This window comes from Daphnia pulex, chromosome 8 (genome assembly GCF_021134715.1).
Source record: "Daphnia pulex isolate KAP4 chromosome 8, ASM2113471v1".
Lineage (NCBI taxonomy): Eukaryota > Metazoa > Arthropoda > Branchiopoda > Diplostraca > Daphniidae > Daphnia > Daphnia pulex.
The window spans coordinates 6,452,292-6,478,960 of record NC_060024.1 but is presented as its reverse complement, the minus strand read 5'-3'; the positions used below and the strand labels follow the sequence as shown (position 1 = coordinate 6,478,960).

Sequence of the window (26,669 nt, the reverse complement as noted above, 5' to 3'; positions counted from 1 at the left end):
AAAATTTTTTATCAACCCCGATCAACCCATAAGGCCAGGTGTTGCCGCTGTTGCATTCGATCGCCCTGCTATCTAGTAACTAGTCTACCAATTTTAAAACTCTTATTTCACTGAAAATGACACGCACTTGTAAAATGGAACAGAATATAATAGGGTGTCGACTGCTGTCGAGCTGTCGAAATCGATAAGAGCGAAAGCGAAACAGTGTTAACCCATAATAGAGAACGCTCAGCCTCTTTGACGATTGGAAAGAAAGGTTGTTGTTGTTGCATTCGAATTCGGCGGCCATCAGTTATTGGGGGAGGGGAAAGGAGGAGGGAAGGATCAAAAACCAAACGTGCTAACGAGAATGGGAATTCCGAACAAAAAGAAAACGGGTGGGTAAGTAAAAAGGATCAAAATTGCCATTCCAAACAGTCGCCGCCCACCATGGAAAGCTAAGGCGGACAGACCACGCTGTGTTCCAGAACAATTTTCGATCGTCTCCTGCTACTTGCTGGGAGTGTGTCATTTTACCGAAAACTTTATTCGTATTTGTTTTTTTATTTAATTATTAGATTTGCTTTTTTATTTGTTTATTTCTTCGTAAATTGCGAATCGTGATATTTTGGTACAATTCAGATATCAGAATCAAATCAATCAATTCAGAAGTGTAGCCGCCACCCTGTTGACGATCGAGCAGCTGGGCCGGTCGGAGAAATCGGCCATCGTCGTGGTGGGCCTGGCCTTCGCCGCGGCCGGCGTCTACAGTGGCGTCATCTTTGCCATTTTGGGCCCGTTGTCACGCAGGTAAAAAGTTCTAAAAATTAAAAAATTAATTCAACTCATTACCGAAATTATGACAGACTGGGCGAGCGAATTCTTCTCATTATTGGCATCTTCCTGCTGGCCATCGGTCCGGTTTTGCTCTTTCCCTACGGCGGCCCACCTCCGCCCATTAAGTATTTGAACAGCAACCACAGCATCACGTCTACAATAGGAGCCGATAACGACACTCTGGTCCAGCAGCTGACGCTGGACTACAATTACGGGTGGCTGTCGTTGACGTCGATGGGTCCTCACGATATTTCCGGTCATTATTTCTTCGATTTAATTGTAAGTGAATAGTTGTCTGATTCAATTTGTTTTCTGTGTAGGTAGGTTGTCCGATTGATGTCCAGCCCTGGTGCGGATATACGTCGGCAATCAGACCCTTTAAACGGAGTAGTCGAGCATTTTCATGACGGAGCTGCAGACGTTGGTGATGGCGGCCACCTCTGTGCTGGACAGCTTCGATCTCCACTCGTTAGCCACAGATTTTGATTGACGGCTCGTGGAAAATGGGTCGTTTTTGCGCCGGACCGCAAGTTTGTTGATCGACACCGACGGGCTCGATCCTGTGTGAGTGCTGAGAAACACTTTAACAGGCACTGTGACGGCCAGCCCGAGAAAGCGGAACAGATTTTCCGTCTCGGTCTCGACGTTTGAGGTCAAATCCTCAAATTTCAACAGGTAAAATCGATCCGGAAACTGAGTTTTCATCCGGTTGGTCAATTCCACATCTTCCCGGACATCGGCGCACAGACGGTGGACATTCCCGCAGGCAGGATCGGGCCGGCACCACGTCAAATTGGCCCTGGACGCCATTACACCACGAGGATCGCGCGCCAAGTAAATGATTTTCCATTGCTGCGGAGGTTCGCCGTCTTCCATCATGGCCAAGAGTTCTTTGACTCGCAGCCGGACCACTTTGATCAGCTGGACCGGAAAGTACGTGCACAATCGTCCGACAAACTCGGGTTGGTGGCACAGAGCAGGATCGTGACCGCAGGCTTCCCAAACGCGTCGATTGCGCCTCATGAAATCCTGTCCGCCTTCCGTCAAGCCGCTGACGTGCTGGAGGTAGTCGGACGGGAATCGGCACTGGAAGACGGAGCGGATGAGATCCGCTTTCGATCCGCGATGTCGGTCGAAGAAGTGAAGCGGTTCGTACGAATAAAAAACACCCGGGACACTTTGAATCAACTCGCCGAGGAAAGACGATCCCGTCCGCCATGTTGAGACGATCAGGATCCGTTTCATCGCCGGAAGAGTTTCGTTATCATCCCCCGCAACTTTGACGTCGACGAACGGATTTGAAAGTGGCGGGATTCTGCGTTCCGCCATGGCCTGTTCGATGCGAAGGGCTCGAACGCCTTGGGTTATTCCGTAAACGAACGATTCTTCTTGGGTTCCATTTTCTTTCATAAGATTATTCAGCCCTTTATAAATCAAAAATTTGATTGAAATTTCAAATTGAATACTAAATTAGGCTATACGTATTTTTCAACCTGCTGGAATTGAATGGGCGGCGTTCCGGGACGACGGTCTTCCAACAGCGACGATTAGCGTCAGCACAAACAAAACTCCACAGATAGCGACGGCGTATTTAGTCGCCGATTTCATCCTCTTTTAAAAATTTGGCTCAAAATACATCGGCATCCATCAGCCTTAGCAGCCGAGAGACGGTTAGTTTTGACGTTCATCGGCTCAGAACACTCGAAACTGACTGCGCATTGTTGGGCCGAGCTGTGTGCTGTGACCCTTGCGCATTTCTTATTCGTGCTGAAGTAGGTCATCGACGGAGAGAGACGAGCCTAGCTTGTGATGGAAATGTCCTTAATCGCTTCCTTTTCTTATATTATTCCCACCACCATCACGACCGCTGATGCTCCTCTCTCTCTTTCCCGAACTGTTACATGGTACGAAGCGTGAGCAATCTCGGCGACTTTCTCCTTCCCGACTCTGCGGGAGGACCCTTTTCCTCAGCGGTGAACAGACGTAACTTACGATCCGGTGGTTGAGACGAGCGGAGCCACAAGTGGGTCACACAGCGCATCCCATCTACGCATCACAAAGACGAGATTTATATATCATTGATGGTGGAACGGATGTAGAGGTTTCTTATACAGGTGAGTCGTGATTGAATACTTTCACATTCAAAAGTCATAAAAAAAAACAGCCAACGACACTCGATTGATGTGTATAACTTTTATATGACATGTTGATGTATAGCTATTGAGGTCCGATCTTATAGCGCATGCGCGTCGCAATTGGTTCGAGTCTAATCAGCTGTTTGGAATGATCGATAACAATGAAAGCAATACGCTGGTTAAAGGCTCAATTATTTGTGATTTTGAATGGCCCATCGACTGTCGTTACCCGTTTATTATTGTAGAATTTTAAACCCATGAAAAAAGTTATGTACTTCTGGCGGGACTTGAACCCGCAGTCTCCGGCTTCGGAGGCCGACGCCTTATCCATTAGGCCACAGAAGCATCAGAATATTTGCAGACTGCAAAAGGTGTATCGCCCCAAGAACCCCAAGGCAAGCCTATACTGATTCGATTTAATTCACGTCGAGACGTGCAACCTTAGCGCAATGGTTAGAGCACACTGTATCCCACCAAATTGTCCCGTGTTCGATTCTCTGTCCCTCCAAATTGTATAATGCTCCCTATCAACTGTCTGCTCAATACTACTCACAATCTAACTGCTAACTCAATCACTAACTACAATAATAATCTCTGCTAACTCAACTACTCACTCAACTACTAATCTCGTCTACGTGTCAATTTACTTCTAAACTCACCTCCCGATCTATTTGGCGTCCTGTTGCTATAAAGGACGTCTATCTATAAAGATCGTTACCCATATAACCCTGGTATTCTTGACTGGCTGGCACACGCTCTGAAGTTGTGTCCTTAAGTTCGTACGATTAGCCCCTGAGGGTCATCGACGGTTGCCGTTCACTCGGTAGCACTAGATGGCACAATTACGGCCCAGTATGCAGCGCAATGAAGTAAGAGCGTGGCCCCTGGTCAGTTACCACTCCCAGAACCTTCCCTTTTGGCAATTTAATCAAATTATTGCAAAAAAAAAATAGGGGATTATGTCATCTGCTGGTTTTCTTGGAAAATTCATCCTCCTTATCTCTGGGTTTTTCCGAGTTTTCTTCCGGGTTTCCCCATCGGATATCTCGACAAAATTCGTGAACCCGTTGGATCCCGTAGCAGAGCTTTGATAGTTTGGCATTTCTCATAAATTGAGCTGTCCTTTAATGGCAACGATTCAGTTTTCTTCGTGATTTTCCACTAAGAACTTCCATCGCCCTTGTGTCTGTCCACTATACATCACGTTATTTGCTGGAGAATGTGTTTCACGCGCCTGGCGGTATATACAATCTAATTTTCCAATTGTGTTTATTATTTCGGTGGCAATTTGGCATGTTGATTCAAGGAGACGTCCGACATTTCTGATTCCAGATTTGGGGATTTTTGGCCTTTTCACTGTCGGGCCTGACCGTTGTGGAAAACCTGACAACAATAGTAACAAGGGGCCCAACTCTTGGTAACAAATCATTTTCCAATGACTCTCGCTTATTTCATATTTTTTAAAAGAGTTATTATTAAACCGTTTTGAACGCTGTCGATTAAACGTCTAACGGAATAAAGAAATGAAACATGCTGTATTTTCCTGTAATAATGATTTAGGTGTTACATAATGTGCTGAGATCATAACCGAAAATAATTTTGAATTTGAATTGTTGACAGACGACTGCATTTGGACGGGCACAGCCCCGTTTTGTGAAGTAGGATGCGACATGGTGGGCTATGTTGCTCGCGAAACCAGCTCATCGGGCGACGGTGCCACATGCTGGAGCGGAATCAAAGTCCTCTGCTGTCCAGCCTCTTAGTCATGACAGGATAACGCAATTGTCTGGCATCCCATCCCACTTCTGTGTATCTACACGCTCTCTCTATATACATGTTATGCTGTATCATCTGTATATGCATAATGCATAATAAGTTAATAACTGGCAATTAAAATTTATTGAGAAATCGTCTGGATGAAATTTTATTCGTTTGGATTACATAACTTGACTGTCTTAAATGGGAAATTAAATATGACGCAAATCGTGTAGTTGTCAGACCGCTTTGAAAATTTCACCTTGATCAGTTGTTTTAAAAATATATACTATGCTGAACAACTTCCTCAAACATCGGCATGGCGTGACATTGGCGTTGCGCAACTAAAGGAAAAACCTTGGCCGGCCCCCAGCGTATTAAATGATCGGCCGAAAAAGACGGAAACTGCTCTCGTTTATAAAAAAGCCCGAGAGGACATTACTATAACACAGGTTGGCCTTTCTATATAAATTGCGCTGCCCATTTCTCGCAATGATTCACAGTTCTCTTTGTGATTTGGCTGAGAGTAAACTTCATCCTCCATACTCCTTCACTGTGTAATGTATTTCAAGCGCTTAACGGTAATAAGACTAAAAGATTGCGTGACAATTAATTATTTAACATTTTGTTGACGACCGAAATTTTAAAAATTTCAGATTTCCCTTGTCATTCTGGTGTCACTGTCTGCTCTGATTGCAGCGGAAGACAAGTCAAAAATAAGAACCGTCATTGGTAAATTGATTTTTCAATGCTGTTACTTTTTTGTTTGACTATGGGAATGACGTAATAATCAAATCAATTTTCCCTTTGCAGATGAAATAACGGAAGACTGGGGTAACGGACGTACTTCAAGTGAGTACTACCAAAGCCAAAAATACGGTTATTAGAAATGATTGAAAAATAATTGATTGATGATCACAGGTGACGGCTGCATTTGGAGAGGCACGTCTCCGTTTTGTAATGGAGGGTGCGACGTGCTGGGTCACGTCGTTCGCGAAACCAGCTCATCGGGCGACGGCGAAAAATGCTGGACTGGAATCAAAGTCCTCTGCTGTCCGGCAGCCTCTTAGTTGTACGACAGGAAAAATACTCAGTGGCATATCCTATACTTCGAAAAAAAAGAATGCTCATTCCAACTACTGTGTACCTATCATACCTATAGACTCGTGTATAACTATTTCTCTCATTTTTGAAAATTTTTCTTTTTTGATTAAACTATTATTCTTTGGCCCGTCAAATAAATTCCAGGATCAATCAATCCCAAATCGACGTATCAGTTTTTTCCATTAGGGACAACTTACACAAAACGAAACGTTTTGGCGAGCTCAACAAAAGAAAAATATTTTTGAAAGTAGTCCAACTGACAGGACGGGACAAGCAGAATGATTAATACTGACAACCGCAACAATCAAATAGAAATAATGTTGATTGAAACATTTTGATCGACCTACTGATGGCCAACTTATTGTCGCCGTCACATCCGATCGCCCTATACTATATTATCTGTCATCTAATTTTAGAAACTCTTTTACGAAAATAACACGCACTTGTGAAATGAAGCAGAATGCATGGTGTCGAGTTGACGAAATCGATAAAATCAAATCAGTTTCAACCCACAAAGATTCCGCTCAGCCTCTTTGGCGATTGCTAGAAAGAAAGTTATTGTTGTTGCATTCAAATTTGGCGGCCATCATTGAAAGGGAGGTGGGAGAAGGAGGGAAGGATCGAAAACCAAAACGTGCTAACGAGAATAAGATGATGGGAATTCAGAAACAAAAAAAGAAAGAAAGAAAGGCGGGTAAGTAAAAAGGACCAAAATTGCCATGCCAATCGCCCATGGAAAGTTAAAGCAGACAGACGACACTGTGTTCCAGAACAATTTTCGATTCTCTCCTGCAATTTTGGAGTGTGTCATTTTACCAGAGCACTTCATTCGCATTTGTTTTTTAAATTAGATTTTCTTTTTTATTTATTTATTTCTTTGTATTGCCAATCGTGATACCTATTTTTGGTACAATTCCCAAGAGAAGATTGAAGGTTTTCGAAGTGAAAGGGAAAATGGTGGGCGGTCGCAGTGGCAGTTATTCGTTCGAAGAGAAAAATCTCGGCAGTTCAGCAGAAGACAAGTCGATCGACGATGTTACCCCAAAGTAAGTTTTGCGTTTTTATTGACATTATTTAGATTGATAAGTATTTATTGTTACTCACTATTTGTTGGCCAATAACTTGCTGCCACGTACAGTTTGCACAGTTACGTATTTACAACCAGACACAAGGGGGAGGGTTGGAAAGACACCAAGGTAAAATTATCCGCCCACTTCAATTTAATCGCCGAGTTTGCTCGTATGAATTATTTAGCTGGCTACTGATAAGCTTTAAAACTGAAAATAATCCTGATGATTCTTCTTGCAGGAAAAGTGATCTCCGGGGTGAAACAGAAATGATGGGTGCTGGCGTCGACGAGGTGGACTACGCCAAGCAAGTGGAACCGGAAATAGAACGTAAACGGCGCTATTTCAGCCTGGCCATCATCACCATCACCGCATTCACTTTTAATTTATCCTTCTCGATTATCCTGACCAGCGCCAAACCTTATCTCGATCAGGTACATTTCTCTTATAATTTTTTTTTCATTCATTTTTATTGTTTAAATAATTTTGTTTTTCTGATATCTCCAGATGGACCCGGAAGCTGTAACGCGATTTCTCGGCTTTTTCATCGCCGCCCAGCCACCCCGCCGCCGGTTTGATTGACTCGAATTGTTTTTCTCTGATTTTTATTATTTTTTAAAATTCTAATTTGAATCTTTTTGCAGGATTGATTACGCTCTGCTTTAGTTACATCGCATCGGCCACGACGGTCAAAGAAAGAACAACGGCCATTTCGCTTTTCAGTCTGGCCGGTTCGACGGCCTTCGTCCTCGGACCAGGTATATTAATTGAATTGATTCATTTTCCAACAGAATTTGTTCATAATTATTAATGGCAGTTTTCAGTTGGCTTTTTCACCGCTGGGTGTTGGCACGTACATCCCCATTGGCGGCGTCCCAGTAGATATCAGGTATATTTTGCCTCTGATATGGCGGCGACGTAGGATTTCAGATTTTTTTAGTGTCAACCAGAGCTATCTTACCTATAGTTTCTAATTTTCATTAGTCGATGATGCCGCTTCCGCCAGCCTGGTGGTAGCGCTTGTCAAACAAATGGATACCCCGTCAGCCACCGGATGATGATCCACCGCCTCTCAGCCGGAGTAAAAATGTGAAAAGTGCGCTCTCATGCTTGAATTTCCCCCGAATTTAAAGTTTCGAACGCGGATTTTCCCCGTTGATGCTGCTAGAATGCGACGGTGGCTGCTGTTGTGAACGACACGATTAGATGCATAACATGGTGTCGAGCTCAAGTTACTATGAGTAGTTCAGATTTCTGTCATATGAAACCATTAGCACCTGCTAGACGTGCGTCGTTCAAATGCCAATGACCAACAGCCACGTCAACAATTATTCACGACGACACTATTATGTATACACAAGCCGCCGTCTTTGCCAGTTCATTTCACAGATATTTCCTGATCTTCACACAGTTTAATAGACTCGCTGAAATTCTTCATCTTGAACTTTAAGGTATAAAGATAAATTGAATTTCTTATTAAACCAAATGTGTTATTTCTTGCAAGTTTTCTGTTTTGTTAATTCTCATATCTGTAATTTGCCTTTTAAATTATTGTAAAACAAATATTGATGGAATTGTGCGAAATTTGAATTTTTCAATGTTGTATTGACGTAATTTTTCCATCATGGCTATGATTAATTGGGAAATTTGCTTCAAATCCATCAGTGTTGTTGACTAACATTGCAATAAAATAAACTGTTATTTGATAGGTTTTATAAAACAAATATTCCCCTCACAAGCTGAAAAATGGGCAGAAAAAGAGGAAAGCAGACAAGCGGAAAAACACAGGGTATTAAAAATCTAAATATTGACTTGATTATAAATTGATTTCATTTTTTCTGAGGATTAGCCAATATGTTTTATTTACAAAATAGGTGGACAAGTAGGTGCTGAAGCACAGCAAGCAGCCACGGAAATGGAGTCTCAACTTCCGCAAAGAATGACCCAGAGACCTGCTGGTGCGCCCCACCAACCACGTCCTTCTGCTCCTCATGGACAACAGCCTCATTCGATCACTCCCCGAACCCAACGCCTAGGAGCTCAGGGTGCAGCACTTCGCCCCCCTCCACGCAGTGCTGCAGGTGGCGTAGGAACTTTAGGTCGGCCGATCAAGCTTTCTGCCAATCATTTTGCCGTCGATATGAAGAAACCGATTCTTTATCATTACGACGTTGAAGTCAAACCTCTTCCCCCGAAAACGCTTCTCAAGTATTTTTTTTTTGTGTGATGGTTTTCTTTGACTTAGAGAATGCTATAACATTTTTCACCATTATCATTAACAGAAAAATCATCGGGCAGTTTCTAGGTAGCGACTCACGTTTCAAAGACATTTTTCCGGTTTTTGATTTGAAAAAGAACATCTACACAGCTCGTCGGATTCCGGGCTTGGATTCAAAGGTAGGCTACTTAATAGGTATAATACGAATCACTTGTATAATTCGGTATAATTGTATTTTACTAAAAAAATAAATCTCTAGGTTGAAATCAATTTGGAATTTCAAGAGTTGGATTGTGATGGAACTCCCAGGTTGAACGAATTCACCATCAGCTTGCAACCCACTGGCAAATTGGAAATTGATTTGGGGGCCCTGGCCAGTTACTGTCAAGGTGGTTCCGGTTCGTCCGTTAACATACCCCTTCGTCCTATTCAAGCCTTGGATATCGCATTAAAATATGGCGCCGCTCAACGGTATATAAAATGACTTATTCAATTTTTATAGATTAGACAAATTCACTTCTCACAAATCATTTTCAATTGATGTGTTTGCTCAACAGTTGTACACAGGTGATGCTCGGAAGTTGCTTGCTTTCGAAGCCTGTTGCTGGAAGGAGCGGAGAACTCGGAGGAGGAGTTGAGGTCTGGTTTGGACATTTCCAGTCCTTGCGTCTGGGTTGGAAACCGTTTCTTAATGTGGACGCCACCCAACGTGCCTTTATGAAATCCGGCCTAGTTCACGAAATAATGGCAAACATGTTCAGAGCTAGACCTGGTGATAGGTTGAAAGAGCGCGACTACAAGGATTTTCACAAGACAATTGCCACCTTGAAGGTAATTTAGGTACCATCTAGACTATTAAAATTAATCACAATTTATGAGTGTAATATTTATTCCAGGTTTCCTACAACCGCGGGAAATACAAAGCCACGGTTGGATGTAATGGCATTAAAGGAGCGGCCAACACGGAGAAATTTGAATGCGACGGCAAGACGGTCACGGTCCAGGAATACTTTGAAAAGAAACTCAACCTGAAGTTGAAGTATCCCGACCTTCCCTGTGTCTGGGTAGGAAGTCTAGAAAAGAAAAACTTGGTCCCAATGGAGGTATACAATAAATGCACTTTTCTGTCAATTGTATTATTATTATTATTTACAAAAATCTTGCCTTTGAAATAGTTGTGCTCGATCGCCGAAGGTCAAGAGTATCGTCGCAAGTTGACTGACTTTCAAACGTCTGCCATGATCAAAGTTGCTGCCACAGCCGCTGATGTTCGCAAGAAAAAAATCCTCGATTCCGTTCATGGAATGCAATTTGCTCAGGATCAATATGCTCAACATTTTGGCATTTCGGTCGATACACAGATGGCCAAAATTCAAGGTACATTTGTTTTTAAAATTTAAAAAATGGCGGTGCGTTAGAAATTTCAAAAACCCAAATAATATTTTAATTTTATAAACATGTTAATATCTATTTAGGGCGAGTACTGCCTACGCCTAAGCTTGTTTACGGTGACAGAGAGTCGTCGTCAATTTTTCCTAGAGACGGAGTTTGGAATATGAGAAACATGAAATTTATCGAAGCCAAGTCGATGAATTCATTTGGTTTAATCGACATCACTAGATGCGGCGATGGGGCTATTGACTTGTTCATTAGCGCATTGACAAAAGCTGGTCGAGAAATGGGTAAGTTTATGACATTTTTGTCCGTTGCCTAGAAATATTTGACACAATTGTGCTATTGCCTTTTCAATTATTGCATCAGGCATGTCAATGGGGCAGCTACTTTTCAACAAGCCTTGTGGGATTGATAGCTTGGAAAGCACTATGAAAACAGCTAAGCAGAAGTTTCCACAGCTTCAAATCATTTTTGTCATCATCAACCGCCATCAAGGCGCTTACGGTAAGAAAACCTTCAGGTTTAATAATTACATATTGAGCCCGTTAATAACATATATACATCTCCGTGCTTTTCGTATAGATATTGTGAAGCGTGTTGGGGATTTAGATCTGAAAATCACCACGCAATGCGTACAGCAAAAGAACGTGACGGGAAGAAACGGACCAGATCTGTCAATCATGGCCAACATATGCTTGAAGCTCAACGCTAAATTAGGAGGAATCAACAATCTGATTTCACGCGATTTTCGGTAGGATATTCGCTTGTGTTTCAGCGGAAAAGGATGAGGGAATAATGAATCAAATTTCAATTTTATATAATAGCCCAAAGATGTTATTGAACGAACAAGTCATCATCATGGGAGCTGATGTGACGCATCCTGGTGCCGACCAGCAAGATTCTGATAAACCTTCCATCGCAGCCGTCGTGGGAAGTGTTGATCCGCGCGCCTCGCAATACTGCTGCGAGATTCGAATTCAAAAATCAAAGCAGGAGTACATTGAAGACATGGAGACTATGGTGTACAATTTGCTGCGCAAATTCAACAGGGTGTCTGGAGCCACTTCAACTGGCAAGCCACAGCGGATCATTTTCTACCGTGATGGTGTGAGCGAAGGCCAATTCGCAAAAGTAGGCCTATTTCCGTTTGAAATTCTATTATATATTCACTGATTAGACTACCATGTTAACCAGCATACTTCGGTATTTTTCCTATAGGTTCTTGAATGGGAGCTTAGCGCCATTCGCAAGGCTTGCATCAAACTGGAAGTTGGATACCAACCACCAGTGACTTTCATCGTAGTTCAGAAGCGCCACCATACTCGTCTTTTCCCGGATGATCAGAGCGATGAGGTATTGTTGTAAATGATCAAGTTGATAATATAGTGTCGGTACACATTTGACGTTTCTTCCCTTTCAAATAGTGTGGCCGTGGAAAGAACGTCCCACCTGGAACCATTGTCGATAACACGATCGTGCATCCCGTCGAGCAAGATTTTTTCCTCGTTTCACACCAAGGAATTCAGGTAGGCCTACCTATATAAATGTTATCCGTTTTTTTTGTGTTTTTGTATCCAGTTTTTTGTTTAAATTATAGGGTACTAGTCGGCCGACCCATTATCACGTTCTCTGGGATGATAGCAAGTTTCTGGCAAACGACATTCAAATGCTGACATATTATTTGTGTTACGTATTTACCAGATGCACTCGCTCTGTGTCGTATCCAGCCCCGTGCTATTATTCGCATCTGGTTGCCTTCCGTGGACGCCAGTACTATGACAAGTAAGTATCAGCTATTCTGTAATATGATTCGTTTTTTTTTAGACTGAATGACAACAGAACTTTTTTTCTTTGAAATTCTAGTTTGACGGGAAATCGTCAAGCCATGTCTTCGGCTGATCTGCAGACTCATATCGATTCAACCCGTGATTTGAGATTCATGTTTTTCGTTTAGACTTTAACAATAAGTCGCTTATTATTTTTCTTTTCACCAGCTAATTTTATTATTCACTTTTGCTGGTTTTATCCATCTCATGAACTAATTTACATTCAAGATGTAGGTATAATTTGTTTGGAAAAGGCAGACTAGTTTTCTTTTACGTGCTGATTACCATATGTTCATCCTTTGAAATTATTGACCAATAAGACTTAAATTGTGATGGTTATCTAATCTCGTGGTCCAATTAAGAGAAAACATGTTCATATATTCTCTGCACTTCAATAAATATATAACCAAGCTTATTTATTTATTTATTTATTCTTTTTATTTGTGTCAATTTTTTTCTGAACATTGAAACAGCTGTTGAAGGTTGAAAGAAAACTGTGTATTAATGATATTTCGTAGGCGAAGTCTGTAGTCTAATTCAAGGTAATTATATGTATAGACGTCAATAACGAGCGGCTGCGCCGGTGACGTTTGTCACTTGTGAAGTTTTATGTATCGGAATTATAAAAGTCACGCCATTATTCTCCACAAATCCGTTAAGAACATGAGTCAAGTAATAACCAGTTTAGTGTTGCTTCAATGGCAACAGCAGAATTTGCTGATTGTCGTCAAATTTCAGGGATGACGTCAACAGCAACAATTATTTTATTGATAACTGCTGCTTGCCCAGAGTAAATATATATTTTTTTAAACCAATGAAAAATCCACAGCACACTACAGTATTCAATAACTGTCTTAAAGAATATAAAGAAGATAAAGATTTAAAAAATATGAAGTAATAATAATAACACTTTTTTAATCCAAAGTGAAAAATTTTAAATTTTGGCTTTCTGTGTGATCACACAGAGAATTGGTAGCTCTTCCACTGTAGAATGCGCCGATTTCATCGTGGGTTATGGAATTCGACGGCGTATTCTTCCAGGATAGAAACTTGTGAACGTCGCATGTATTTGTCACATTTTCCGATGCCCGTGGCCACATGCTATTATTTTGAATAAGAATGCAAAGAATTATTAGTATTGAACAGCGAAATTAACGATCGATTACTGAAAATGATTTAATATACAGTGCAAAATTCAACGGAATTATTTTTCTCACACTGGTAATTTTTCGTTGCTTATTCTTCTATTTAGTCCGACTTTATCGCCACAAATTCCGGTGATGTAGACCTCTTCATCTTCAACAAAGGAATAGACAGGCGTTGTTTGAATGGCTGCCAAAAGTGGTAGGATGGTACTTTTATGCATCAAATAGGCAGGCCCATCAAAGTAATTCGGATACGTATTCCATGGCCAATCGTCTAACGTAACATTATTTTCCCCACCTTTGATTAAAGTATAATTGATTACGTTTAAAATTTCAGGAAAAACAATTCGCTTTTTTCTGTGCTGTTAGCTTATAATATTAGGCAATGCATACTTCTCTTTGGCTTGGGCTGGTTTTGCTGGCCATCCACCATCTGACTGTAAATGGCCAAAGTGCCATTATTGCCAAATATTTCAAAGTCTCGAACAAAGTATGCTAGTTTGTGTACGTTGACATACATGTCATCTTCGACTTTAAATAGAAATTCGGTTTGGGGACAGTGATAATAAATCCAATTTAAAACCCCGGGCATCGTCATATGACTTGGAAACTCTGTTGGCATTTTGTAAATCTGAATGATATCTTTATATCCTTTGCTTTCTTCTATAACACTTTTTTGGGTTGGTTCATCATCAGTTGGTCCTAAAACAAAAGCAAACTCAATCGTGATGCCCAGCACCAGTTGGGTATGATTTTTCCACGTCTGTCGAATTTTGTTTCGGTGATTTAAGTTTCCAGGTGCAGATACCACGGCAATAAAGACGCTACGGCTGCTGTCTGCTGATTCCTTACACGGTTGAATCTTGAGGTTGTAACTTATCGATGTGACATCGTTGAAAACTATGTCGTATTGGGGCACAAGTGGTTGTATATTCGGTTTTGGTATGATGCTCATACGGCCCATTTGGTAAAGGGTGTAACTTTGTACGCCTAATTCTCCCGAAAAAGGAGTATCGAAAGCTTTAGCGATGGAAGTATAGATGCGTTTAATTTCATTGTTAATGATTTCCTGATATATTTGGCCCAACTTTTTTTTGTCGTCTTGGGGTTTTGGGTTTTCACCCGTTTTTTTCATTTCCTCGCAATCAGCATTTAGTACGGTTAAATCATATGCCAGTTTTTTGCACAATATCAAATTTTCATCTGATCTTTGACGTGAGGTTTCAGATTGCTTTATTCTGTCGGTTAAGTTGTTTATGTCTCTTTGCAGGACAAACTTCTCGTTTTCAGTCACATTCAGCTGTTTCATGTTTTCCTTCGAAATAATCTGGGAAATTTCACATTGCGTTATTTGACTGGTTAAGCAGTTCAATTTATTTTTCAGGACAGACAGTTCCAAATTTTTGTTCTTTTCGAAATTTTTTAGTTCATTCTCGTTAATTGATTTGGTTTGTCGATGTCGTTCTTGTTCGAGGATCAGATCTGGCGAAGGCTCGTCTTGACACGGAATGAATCGATAGGAAATACATTGCGAATCGTTCGATTTGAATGAATACGGATCATCCATTTTTTCATATTCGAATATAACAGTCATGGCTGCCATATTCTTGGGGCATAGAACGTAGCGGTAAGTTATGCATTCCGTAGTGACATTCAAGACTGGGTCCAATGGGTGCCCAATTCCGGTCGTATTTTCACAGTTTATTGAGAATACGAGGAACAATGCCAGTTGAATTACAACAGTGATGAAACCCATCTTATTAGGCTATTCTAATATCGAGATATTGAAAATATGAGTTCTAAACTACACAATTTTAAGTAATAAACTAATAATGTATGGCATTTACCTCTCTTTTGTGTTGTAAATCAAGTTGTATTTAGTGGAATTAGTTTCCTTTTGAATGTAGTTACCTTTACAGCCAACTGCTTTCGCACAAATATTCTCGCGAGTCGCGACGAAGACCTGCCAACGTAATATGCTAACAAGAGACTGATGCAATGCAATTTAAAGGAGCTATACGAAAACGTCAAAACGCTATGCTGGTAAAATAACTCTTCCCTTCTAATATTTGATCCGTCGTCATCATACCAGCACGACATTTAACCTGACTCGAGAAACGTGGTGCGCAAATTAGGGTTGGCTCTGATTGATGTGTATCGGAGCCAATTTTTTTTTTTTTTTTTACTTTTCATGCGTCACTCGTATACATGTTCTAATTTCCAATAGTAAACCTGATAGCCTTGCATTCAAGGCAAAAAAAACATTCAATATTAAGCGAAGAAAATGTATCGTAACAACACTACTAAAGGACCTTGCTGTAATTCAAAAATTATTTGAATTTACCGCTAGATGTCTCTGACATGCGTCTCAAAACACTTCAGGAATCAGGATACTATCAGGATCGCCTTGGATCCAAGCTGGAATCGTCAGTATGGGCAGATACGCCCAAGCGAAATGTTTTGACGTGTGCCAGGTAGCACGCATAGTTCTTTATTATAACGTGTTACTCTGTAAAATTGGCTCAAAAAATTTAAAACCGTTTCGATTGGGAAAAGTAATAGCATGGGCTATGTGGGGGTCATGTGTATCAGAGAACTATAGAAATAATATAGTTGCGTTGCAAATTTGCAAGTGTGATAGTATCATGATTTCCACAGAATATCCATGCCATGCGATTCTTTCCAGAAATGGCAACTCCTCAAATAACAGCAGCAGATCACCTTCCTAAATATAATCTTGGTTTCTTTTTCAGATCACGTCGTATGCCTAATAATAGCAACAGAATTTGGCATTTTACCTCTTCTGAATTGCGCATGAACAAAAATAAAAAAATTAACGTCACGCCGATAAAATTTTCTGTGAGCGTTTCTATTTACGTCCGAGTTTACGTTTCGAATTTCTGGCGCAGAAATCTTTCTGCGCGTGATATTTTTGAAAAATAATTTATAAGTCGAATAATCAACCAAGTCATAGTTGACAGCAGGCATTTAATAGCTTTTTAACTAATTATTCATTTTTCTCAATTAAATGAAAAAAAGATTTTCGTTGTTGTCAACATACGAGTGGATGAATTGATTGCGAAAAAAGAATTAAATTGAAGCGTTTCAAAAATAACCATTCTTTTTAATTCCGTTTATAAATTCAATAAAGAAAAAAAGAATAGAAAAGAAATTCCTTCATTGTAATTTGTACATCAGGCGATTGAAAAAGTATTTCGACGGCGGCGGTCAATTCAAAACATCCCATCAGATGAAGAAAACCCGAAAAAAAGAAACAAGACGCTGATCGATATGTTGGCACCGGGCGGCGACGACGACGGCAACCGGACGGCAGCCAAGCGAATCGCAGCCGATGATAAAAGAGCTTATCCGTTTTTATTGTGTTTTCATAGTTTTCTTATATCGATTTTTTTTTTATTATTATATAGGGTACTAGCCGGCCGAAACATTATCACGTTCTCTGGGATGATAGCAAGTTTCTGGCAAACGACATTCAAATGCTGACATATTATTTGTGTTACGTATTTATACCCGATGCTTGCACTCGCTCTGTGTCGTATCCAGCCCCATGCTATATTATTCGTATCTGGTTGCCTTCCGTGGACGCCAGTACTATGACAAGTAAGTATCAGCTATTCTGTAATATGATTCGTTTTTTTAGACTGAATGACAACTGAACTTTTTTTCTTTTTTAAATTCTAGCTTGACTGGGAATCGTCAAGCCATGTCTTCGGCTGATCTGCAGACTCATATCGATTCAACCCGTGATTTGAGATTCATGTTTTTCGTTTAGACTTTAACAATAAGTCGCTTATTATTTTTCTTTTCACCAACTAATTTTCTTATTCACTATTGCTGGTTTTATCCATCTCATGAACTAATTTACATTCAATAGGCCCTATGTATAGGTATAATTTGTTTGGAAAAGGATGACTAGTTTTCTTTTACGTGCTGATTAGGCCTATCATATGTTCATCCTTTGAAATTGTTGACCAATAAGACTTTTGTGATGGTTATATCTAATCTCGTGGTCCAATTAAGAGAAAACATGTTCATATATATTCTCTGCACTTCAATAAATATATAACCAAGCTTATTTATTTATTTATTTATTCTTTTTATTTGTGTCAATTTTTTTCTGAACATTGAAACAGCTGTTGAAGGTTGAAAGAAAACTGTGTATTTATGATATTTCGTAGGCGAAGTCTGTAGTCTAATTCAAGGTAATTATATGTATAGACGTCAATAACGAGCGGCTGCGCCGGTGACGTTTGTCACTTGTGAAGTTTTATGTATCGGAATTATAAAAGTCACGCCATTATTCTCCACAAATCCGTTAAGAACATGAGTCAAGTAATAACCAGTTTAGTGTTGCTTCAATGGCAACAGCAGAATTTGCTGATTGTCGTCAAATTTCAGGGATGACGTCAACATGAACAATTATTTTATTGATAACTGCTGCTTGCCCAGAGTAAATATATATTTTTTTAAACCAATGAAAAATCCACAGCACACTACAGTATTCAATAACTGTCTAATAAGAATATAAAGAAGATAAAGATTTAAAAAATATGAAGTAATAATAATAACACTTTTTCCTAAGGGAAAAATTCAAAATTTTTGTCCTCGTAATCACATGGAGAATTGGGAGCGCTTTCAGCACTGTAAAATGCGTCAATATCCTTGTGGGATATGGAATTCGACTCCGTATTCTTCCAGGATAGAAACTTTTGAACGTCACATGTATTTTCCACAGTTTCCGATGCCCGTGGCCACATGCTATTATTTTGAATAAGAATGCAAAGAATTATTAGTATTGAACAGCGAAATTAACGATCGATTACTGAAAATGATTTAATATACAGTGCAAAATTAAACGGAATTATTTTTCTCACACTGGTAAACTTTTGCCGCTTATTTTTCTATTTAGTCCGACTTTATCGCCACAAATTCCGGTGATGTAGACCTCTTCAACAAAGGAATAGACAGGCGTTGTTTGAATGGCTGCCAATAGTGGGAAGATGGTACTTTTATGCATCAAATAGGCAGGCCCATCAAAGTAATTCGGATACGTATTCCACGGCCAATCGTCTAACGAAACCATCTTTTCCCCACCTTTAATTAAAGTATAATTGATTACGTTTAAAATTTCAGGGAAAACAATTCGCTTTTTTCTGTGCTGTTAGCTTATAATATTAGGCAATGCATACTTCTCTTTGGCTTGGGCTGGTTTTGCTGGCCATCCACCATTTGACTGTAAATGGCCAAAGTGCCATTATTGCCGAATTTGTAAAAGTCTCGAACAAAGTATGCTAGTTTGTGTACGTTGACATACATGTCATCTTCGACTTTAAATAGAAATTCAGTTTGGGGACAGTGATAATAAATCCAATTTAAAACCCCGGGCATCGTCATATGACTTGGAAACTCTGCTGGCATATCCGAAATCTGAATGATATCTTCATTTATTGTGCTTTCTTCTATAACACTGTTTTTGGTTGGTTCATTTTTTGCTGGTCCTAAAATAAAAGCAAACTCAATCGTGATGCCCTGCACGCTGTTTCTATGGACATGGTTTTTCCACGTATTTCGAATTTTGTCTCGGCTTTCTCGGTTTCCAGGTGCAGATACCACGGCAATAAAGACGCTACGGCTGCTGTCTGCGAGGCTCTCTGCTGATTGGTTACACGGTGGAATCGTGAGGTTGTAACTTATCGATGCGACATCGTTGAAAACTATGCCGTATTGGGGCACAAGTGGCACTATATGCAGTTTTGGTATGATCTTCATACGGCCCATTTGGTAAAGGGTGTAACTTTGTACGCCTAATTTTCCCGAAAAAGGAGTATGACTGAAAGTTTTAGCAATGGACGAGTAATTGAGTTTGGTTTTATCATCAATCAACTGTTTTTTCTCGTCTTGGGCTTCTGTAATTTTCTCCGCTGCTTTCATACCCTCAATCTCCTTTCCGCAAGCAGCAGATTTTAAGGTTAAATCATATGCCAGTTTTTTGCACAATATCAAATGTTCATCTGATCTTTGACGTGAGGTTTCAGATTTGTTTACTTTGTCGGTTAAGGTTAATTTTCCTGTTTGTAGGACAAACTTCTCGTTTTCAGTCACATTCAGCTGTTTCATGTTTTCCTTCGAAATAATCTGGGAAATTTCACATTGCGTTATTTGACTGGTTAAGCAGTTCAATTTATTTTCCAGGGCAGACAGTTCCAAATTTTTTTTCTCTTCGAAATTTTTTAGTTCTTTCCCGTTAATTGATTTGGTTTGTCGATGTCGTTCTTGTTCGAGGATCAGATCTGGCGAAGCCTCTCGACACGGAATGAATCGATAGAAAATGCATTGCGAATCCTTCGATATGGATGAATACGGTTCATCCATTTTTTCATATTCGAATATAACAGTCATGGCCGTCATATTCTTGGGGCATAGAACGTAGCGGTAAGTTATGCATTCCGTAGTGACATTCAAGACTGGGTCCAATGGGTGCCCAATTCCGGTCGTATTTTCACAGTTTATTGTGAATACGAGGAACAATGCCAGTTGAATCACAACATCAGTGATGAAACCCATCTTATTATTCTAATATCGAGATATTGAAAATATGAGTTCTAAACTACACGATTTTAAGTAATAAACTAATAATATATGGCATTTACCTCTCTTATGTGCTGTAAATCAAGTTCTATTTAGTGGAATTAGTTTCCTTTTGAATGTAGTTACCTTTAGAGCCAACTGCTTTCGCACAAATATTCTCGCGAGTCGCGACGAAGACCTGCCAACGTAATATGCTAACAAGAGACTGATGCAATGCAATTTAAAGGAGCTATACGAAAACGCTATGTTGGTAAAATGAAACTTCCTTTCTAATATTTGATCCGTCGTCATCAAACCAGCACGACATTTAACCTGACTCGAGAAACGTGGTGCGCAAATTAGGGTTGGCTCTGATTGATGTGTATCGGAGCCAATTTTTTTTTTTTTTTTTTTTTTTTACTTTTCATGTGTCACTCGTATACATGTTCTAATTTCCAATAGTAAACCTGATAGCCTAGCATTCAAGGCAAAAAAAAACATTCAATATTAAGCGAAGAAAATGTATCGTAACAACACTACTAAAGGACCTTGCTGTAATTCAAAAAGTATTTGATTTTACCGCTAGATGTCTCTGACATGCGTCTCAAAACACTTCAGGACCCTTCCAGGATCGCCTTGGATCCAAGCTGGAATCGTCAGTTATTTGGGCAGATGCGCCCAAGCGAAATTTTTTGACGTGTGCACCAGAGTGACGTCATTCATGAACTGGATCAGGAAACACACCTTGTCAAGACCTTATTAAACCACATCGGATCAGAACTCTATAGAAGGCCAGTGAAACGCGTGTAGGGGGTGGTATAGCGGTGCGTGTAACCACGTAACACTATGGCTGAACGACTGTAGAGCTCTTGTCACTTTCGAATTTGTTAAATCATTCGCTATCATTGGCTTATTACTATTTTCGCACCGGATGCAGCCGGATGATTATCTAGTGAACTATAATCGGCTTTAGAATGCTGATCATTTCCAATTGGACGCCACAGTCACATGATACTGTGAAAGCGCGTCGGACAAAAGGTCTTCCAGCGTTTCGTCTCTCTTTCTATAAGCGTTAGAATGAGTGTTCCTTCCTATGTACGGCGGGCTTCAGATCGGGGTCCGATCCTATTAATCCAAAGATTTCTACATAAGTACATTAAGCATGTGGGGATAGTCTTGAAGGGGAAGACCAGGGGGAATTCATACGAATTTTCGTTCTGATGGAAAAAATTTTCATTTGCGGTCCGTACCAATTCCGAATCTGCCGTTCGTTGATCCGATGGATCGCCTGCATCAGGATACATGTAAATAGCATCGTGTTCGTCGTGATCATCATCGCTGAAGTCATCGACAGAATATAACTGTCGTTTAGTAATAGGAGCGCCCTGAACGGCATCCAGTAATTTATCAGGTGAATCGCAAGTTTCAGTTTTTTCTAACGTCGCTAATCGTTCAAGAGCCACACGCGAGGAAGAGTTCTTATTTCATTCGTAGGGGAGTCAGAGTTCGGGATCAGGTTATTGGCCGGTTCAGGTTGCAGGGTATTTCTCCGCGGCTGGTGTTAAGGACACACAAATTGAAAGCCAACGACACTCGATTTAAGTCTAATTTTATGTTGTAGCTATAAAAAGGACCAATATTATACGTATCACAATTCGCTTTTTATAATAATTGATAACAGTCAGAGTGAAAGCATTAAAATGTTTAAATGCCCAATTATTTGTGCTTTCGGGTGACTCTTTTATTATCATTACTCATTGTTTAAGTTAATACGTACATGAAGTTGTTGGTCAACTTCTCAAACAGGATTTAAACCCGAAGACTTCAAGTTTTGTACGCCGACGCCTTATCCATTAGGCCACATCTATACGCTTGAAATGATAATATCGCGAAAAGTGTATCGCCACCAAGGACCCCAAGGCGTCTGTATAGGCCTATACTGATTCGATTTAATACACATTGAGACGTGCAACCTTAGCGCAATGGTTAGAGCACACTGAATCCCACCAAATTATCCCGTGTTCGATTCTCTGTCCCTACACATTGTATAATGCTCCCCATCAACTGTCGGCTCAATACTACTAATAAATCTAACTGCTAACTCAACTTCTAACTACTAAAACTACTAATCTCTACGTGTCAATTTATTTCTAAATTCACCTCCTGTTGCGATAAAGGACGTCTATCTATAAAGATCGTTACCCATATAACCCTGGTATTCTTGACTGGCTGGCACACGCTCTGAAGTTGTGTCCTTAAGTTCGTACGATTAGCCCCTGAGTGTCATCGACGGTTGCCGTTCACTCGGTAGCACTAGATGGCACAATTACGGCCCAGTATGCAGCGCAATGAAGTAAGAGCGTGGCCACTGGTCAGATACCACTCCCAGAAACTTCCCTTTTGGCAATTTAATAAAATTAAATTGCATAAAATTAATGTATTTGTTGCCACCTTTTTCATTTCCGTTTCTTCATAATGGACGGAAGGCTTTTTCGCCCGTATGACCCGAAGGGACGTTGTGATTGGGCCCGGATGAATGGGTGAAAATAGGGAATTATATCATCTGTTGGTTTTCTTGGTCATCTCCTCATCTCTGGGTTTCACCGAAGTTTCCTCCTTTTCCCTAAATTCTGGATTTTCTAAATCCCCATCGGAAATCTCGAGTATAGTTTGGCATTTCTTATCAAATGCGCTGTCCATTTATGGCAACGATTCAATTGTCTCCGTTTTGTAACGGAGGGTGTGACGACGTGCTGGGTCACGTCGCTCGTGAAAACAGCTCATCGGGCGACGGCGAACAATGTTGGACTGAAATCAAAGTCCTCTGCTGTTCGGCAGCCTCTTAGTTATGACAGGAAAATACTCAGTGGCATATTCTATACTTCGAAAATAGAAAGCTCATTCCAACTACTTTGTACCTAGGCTTTTTTTTAATCTTACTTTTTGATTATAAACTATTCTTTGGCTCATCAAATAAATTCCAGTCAATCAATCCCAAATCGACGTATTAGTATCAGTTTTTCTCATGACTCAAACGAGAATAGTTTTTAGCGCTCAGCAAAAGAAAAATATTTTTGAAAACGTTTTCTGTGTTCGCTGCTGTGCGGGAAAATGGTGGGGCTTTAGTCCAAACTGTCATGACGGGACAAACAGAAGAATGATTAATACTGCCGACCCCATAGAAAATAAAATTAATCTAAACATTTTCATATCGACCGCTTCTGATGGCCAACTTATTATTGTTGCCGTCACATCCGATCGCCCTATACTATATTATCTGTCATCCAATTTTAGAAAGTCTTTCAACGAAAATAACATGCACTTGTGAAATGGAGCAGAATGGTGTCGAGTTGACGAAATCGATAAGATGGAATCAGTGTTAACCCATAAAGATTCCGCTCAGCCTCTTTGGTGATTGCTAGAAAGAAAGTTATTGTTGCTGCATTCGAATTTGGCGGCCATCATTTTAAGGGGGAGGTGGGAGAAGGAGGGAAGGATCGAAAACCAAAACGTGCTAACGAGAATAAGATGATGGGAATTCAGAAACAAAAAAAGAAAGAAAGAAAGGCGGGTAAGTAAAAAGGATCAAAATGGCCATATACCTGACAGTCGCCCATGGAAAGTTAAAGCAGACAGACGACACTGTGTTCCAGAACAATTTTCGATTCTCTCCTGCTATTTGGGAGTGTGTCATTTTACCGAGCACTTCATTCGTATTTTTCGTATTTGTTTTTAAAAATTTAGATTTTCTTTTTTATTTATTTATTCCTCCATCATTTGCGAATCGTGATTTTTGGTACATTTCCAAAAAGGAGATTGAACGTTTTCAAGTGAAGTGAAAAATGGTGGGCGGTCGCAGTGGCAGTTATTCGTTCGAAGAGAAAAATCTCGGCAGTTCAGCAGAAGACAAGTCGATCGACGATGATACCCCAAAGTGAGTTTTCTATTTTAAATGACTTTTTTAAAGATTAATACGTTCTTGTCACGTTTATTAATTATTATTGACCAATAACTTGCTGCCACGTACAGTTTGCACAGTTATGTATTTACAACCAGACAGAAGGGGGAGGGTTGGAAAGACGCCAAGGTAAAATTTTCCGCCCACTTCAATTTAATCGCTGAGCTGTTGGGGAGGAGTTATTGAATATCTAGGAATGAAAATTCCCTTTTTAATTGAGAACCTTTTTGCGCAAACTATCAGTTTTTTTTCGCAAGGTCGCATGCTCGTAAGAATCAATTAGCTGTCTAATGATAAACTTTAAAACTTGAAACTATCTTGGATGATTCTTCTTGCAGGAAAAGTGATCTCCGGGGTGAAACAGAAATGATGGGTTCTGGAGTCGACGAAGTGGACTACGCCAAGCAAGTGGAACCGGAAATAGAACGCAAACGGCGCTATTTCAGCTTGGCCATCATCACCTTCACCGCATTCACCTTTAATTTATCCTTCTCGATTATCCTGACCAGCGCCAAACCTTATCTCGATCAGGTTCATTTTTCTCATAATTCTTATTTCATTCATTTTTATTGTTTAAATCATTTTTTTCTGATATCTCCAGATGGACCCGGAAGCTGGAACGCAATTTCTCGGCTTGTTCATCGCCGCCCAGCCGCTGGCCCAATTATTTTTCAGTCCACTCCTTGGCTATTTGGGCAACAAATTCGGATCGATTCGATTATTGTCCATCTTGTCGACTCTGATCCTGGCCGCCGGATTCGTCCTCTACGCTTGCGTGTCTGCTCTGCCTGGGCAGAGGCGCTGGTACCTCTTCGCCGCCCGTTTCCTCGTCGGAGCCGCTGCCGGTTTGATCGACTCGAATTATTTTTCTCTGATTATTATTATTTTTAATTCTAATTTGAATCTTTTTCAGGATCGATTACGCTCTGCTTTAGTTACATCGCATCGGCCACGACGGTCAAAGAACGAGCAACGGCCATTTCGCTTTTCAGTCTGGCCGGTTCGACGGCCTTCGTCCTCGGACCAGGTATTTTTAATTGAATTGATTCATTTCCAACAGAATTTGATTATAATTATTAATGGCAGTTATTCAGTTGGCTTTTGCACCGCTGGGTGTTGGCACGGACATCCCCATGGGCGGCGATCTCTACCTCAATTTGTTTACCGGCCCGTCGTGGCTCTCGGCCAGCATGGCCCTGCTCAACGCTTTAGTGTTCCTGCCCGGCGTCTTCACCGAACACAACGTGGCCAAGAAGGAAGGTGATTTCGTGGCCACGATGGCCGCTAAGAAGCGGTCGGCGACGGCCGCCTGCCCGTCGCCCGCAGAAATGGCCAAAAAGATCCAGCGGCAGAAGCGGCCCGACAAGTGGGCCTTGATCGTCTGCATTGTCATATTCGCTTCTGTCCAGTTCAATTTCATCTTCCTGGAAAGTGTGGCCACCCTGTTGACGATCGAGCAGCTGGGCCTGTCGGAGAAATCGGCCATCGTCGTCGTGGGCCTGGCCTTCGCCGGGGCCGGGGTCTACAGTGGCGTCATCTTCGCCATTTTGGGCCCATTGTCACGCAGGTAAAAAGTTTTAAAAAGTAACAAAATTAATTCAACTTATTAACGACATTTATGACAGACTGGGCGAGCGAATTCTTCTCATTATTGGCATCTTCCTGCTGGCCATCGGTCCAGTTTTGCTCTTTCCCTACGGCGGCCCACCTCCGCCCATCAAGTACTTGAACAGCAGCCACAGCATCACGTCTACAATAGGAGCCAATAACGACACTCTGGTCCAGCAGCTGACGCTGGACTACAATTACGGGTGGCTGTCGTTGACGTCGATGGGTCCCCACGATATTTCCGGTCATTATTTCTACCATTTAATTGTATTAGTGAATAGTTGACTGATTCAATTTGTTTTCCGTGTAGGAGGTTGTCCGATCGATGTCCAGCCATGGTGCGGATACACGTCGGCTATCAGACCCGAGCAGCTGATTGCCGGTTTCGTCCTGATTGTGACGGGATTTCCCATGGGAGCCGCCATGACGAATTCCATTTTTAGTAAAATTATCGGCCCATATCCACAGGTCCGTTATTTGTTTTTTTAATGATTTATTTCTTCTCATTTATTTTCTAATTTAAAATAATTGGACAGGGCACTTGGATGGGCATTTTGGCAGCTGGTGCCTGTTTCGCTCGAGTTCTCTGTCCCATTTGCGTCACGAATATTTATTCGGCCTTCGGGCCCTTGGCCGCTTTCGCCTTTATGACGGGCATCATGGTCCTCGTCCTCATGTTGCTCCTCATCTACTACCGACACCTGGTCCCCTATCGCTACGAAGACATCGAAGAGCCCATTCCTTTCTTAATCACGTAATAGATCAGTGCAACACGTCGTTTGGTAATTAATTTTTTCTAATTTCCCGCCAATTTAAAATCACGAAATGAATACAACTGGTGAGTCAACTTCTATTTCTACCAATTGTCTACCAATTGCGTTAATCCTGTCGAACAAATTCGAACATTTTTTTGCCGAGTCATTCGCCATCGCACCTTATCTTTGATAGCCCGTGGGTTTCCCTGATGAGCTTCTTGTTTGTGGTTAAATTGAAACTGATTCAAAGTCCATTTTCTCGATGCGATTCATATCTGTGTGATTGTGCTGTTAGTCTG

At 40.9% G+C, this 26,669-nt stretch overlaps 5 protein-coding genes, 1 long non-coding RNA gene and 1 other non-coding gene across 11 annotated transcripts; 3 read left to right on the top strand and 4 right to left on the bottom strand.

The window, feature by feature from the left end:
* Positions 1-558: 558 nt before the first annotated feature.
* Positions 559-2,559, bottom strand: LOC124201164 (carbohydrate sulfotransferase 5-like). Its single transcript, XM_046597644.1, has 2 exons — positions 2,310-2,559; positions 559-2,240 (listed from the first exon to the last, which is right to left on the bottom strand). The coding sequence occupies exons 1-2, from the start codon at positions 2,422-2,424 to the stop codon at positions 1,195-1,197; spliced, it is 1,161 nt and encodes a 386-aa protein (XP_046453600.1). The 5' UTR covers positions 2,425-2,559; the 3' UTR covers positions 559-1,194.
* Positions 2,560-3,223: 664 nt separating this feature from the next.
* On the bottom strand, positions 3,224-3,296 carry Trnar-ccg. Its single transcript has one exon. It is a non-coding gene; the product is annotated as a tRNA-Arg (tRNA).
* Positions 3,297-4,021: 725 nt separating this feature from the next.
* Positions 4,022-4,990, top strand: LOC124201166. Its single transcript, XR_006877540.1, has 3 exons — positions 4,022-4,191; positions 4,284-4,368; positions 4,572-4,990. It is a non-coding gene; the product is annotated as an uncharacterized LOC124201166 (long non-coding RNA).
* A 1,744-nt stretch (positions 4,991-6,734) lies between these two features.
* LOC124201162 (major facilitator superfamily domain-containing protein 8-like) lies at positions 6,735-26,468 on the top strand. 3 transcript variants are annotated; one of them, XM_046597640.1, is made up of 9 exons: positions 6,735-6,856; positions 6,949-7,006; positions 24,346-24,538; positions 24,609-24,852; positions 24,921-25,034; positions 25,094-25,574; positions 25,633-25,859; positions 25,926-26,083; positions 26,152-26,468. In XM_046597640.1, exons 1-9 carry the CDS (start codon positions 6,844-6,846, stop codon positions 26,371-26,373), a joined length of 1,710 nt encoding a protein of 569 aa, XP_046453596.1. In that variant the 5' UTR covers positions 6,735-6,843; the 3' UTR covers positions 26,374-26,468. The 3 variants fall into 3 exon arrangements, with proteins under 3 accessions (XP_046453596.1, XP_046453594.1, XP_046453595.1); XM_046597639.1 differs by lacking the exons at positions 6,735-6,856; positions 6,949-7,006 and adding exons at positions 23,662-23,983; positions 24,079-24,136; XM_046597638.1 differs by lacking the exons at positions 6,735-6,856; positions 6,949-7,006 and adding an exon at positions 23,655-23,983.
* Positions 7,394-17,312, top strand: LOC124201159 (protein argonaute-2-like). Of its 3 annotated transcripts, none has more exons than XM_046597634.1 (19): positions 7,394-7,449; positions 7,522-7,635; positions 7,702-7,766; positions 7,862-8,328; positions 8,587-8,666; positions 8,752-9,085; positions 9,160-9,274; positions 9,355-9,566; positions 9,653-9,926; positions 9,992-10,198; positions 10,271-10,472; positions 10,571-10,777; positions 10,857-10,994; positions 11,073-11,241; positions 11,315-11,621; positions 11,709-11,843; positions 11,915-12,016; positions 12,088-12,272; positions 17,164-17,312. In XM_046597634.1, the coding sequence occupies exons 5-19, from the start codon at positions 8,624-8,626 to the stop codon at positions 17,252-17,254; spliced, it is 2,721 nt and encodes a 906-aa protein (XP_046453590.1). In that variant the 5' UTR covers positions 7,394-7,449; positions 7,522-7,635; positions 7,702-7,766; positions 7,862-8,328; positions 8,587-8,623; the 3' UTR covers positions 17,255-17,312. The 3 variants fall into 3 exon arrangements, with proteins under 3 accessions (XP_046453590.1, XP_046453589.1, XP_046453588.1); XM_046597633.1 differs by having other exon boundaries at positions 7,695-7,766; XM_046597632.1 differs by lacking the exon at positions 17,164-17,312 and adding an exon at positions 12,354-12,731 and having other exon boundaries at positions 7,695-7,766.
* LOC124201161 lies at positions 13,101-15,568 on the bottom strand. Its single transcript, XM_046597637.1, has 4 exons — positions 15,309-15,568; positions 13,855-15,231; positions 13,534-13,759; positions 13,101-13,417 (listed from the first exon to the last, which is right to left on the bottom strand). The coding sequence occupies exons 2-4, from the start codon at positions 15,215-15,217 to the stop codon at positions 13,231-13,233; spliced, it is 1,776 nt and encodes a 591-aa protein (XP_046453593.1). The 5' UTR covers positions 15,218-15,231; positions 15,309-15,568; the 3' UTR covers positions 13,101-13,230.
* LOC124201160 lies at positions 17,619-20,316 on the bottom strand. The gene is made up of 4 exons (XM_046597635.1): positions 20,133-20,316; positions 18,672-20,055; positions 18,357-18,576; positions 17,619-18,240 (listed from the first exon to the last, which is right to left on the bottom strand). The coding sequence occupies exons 2-4, from the start codon at positions 20,044-20,046 to the stop codon at positions 18,060-18,062; spliced, it is 1,776 nt and encodes a 591-aa protein (XP_046453591.1). The 5' UTR covers positions 20,047-20,055; positions 20,133-20,316; the 3' UTR covers positions 17,619-18,059.
* Positions 26,469-26,669: the final 201 nt, after the last annotated feature.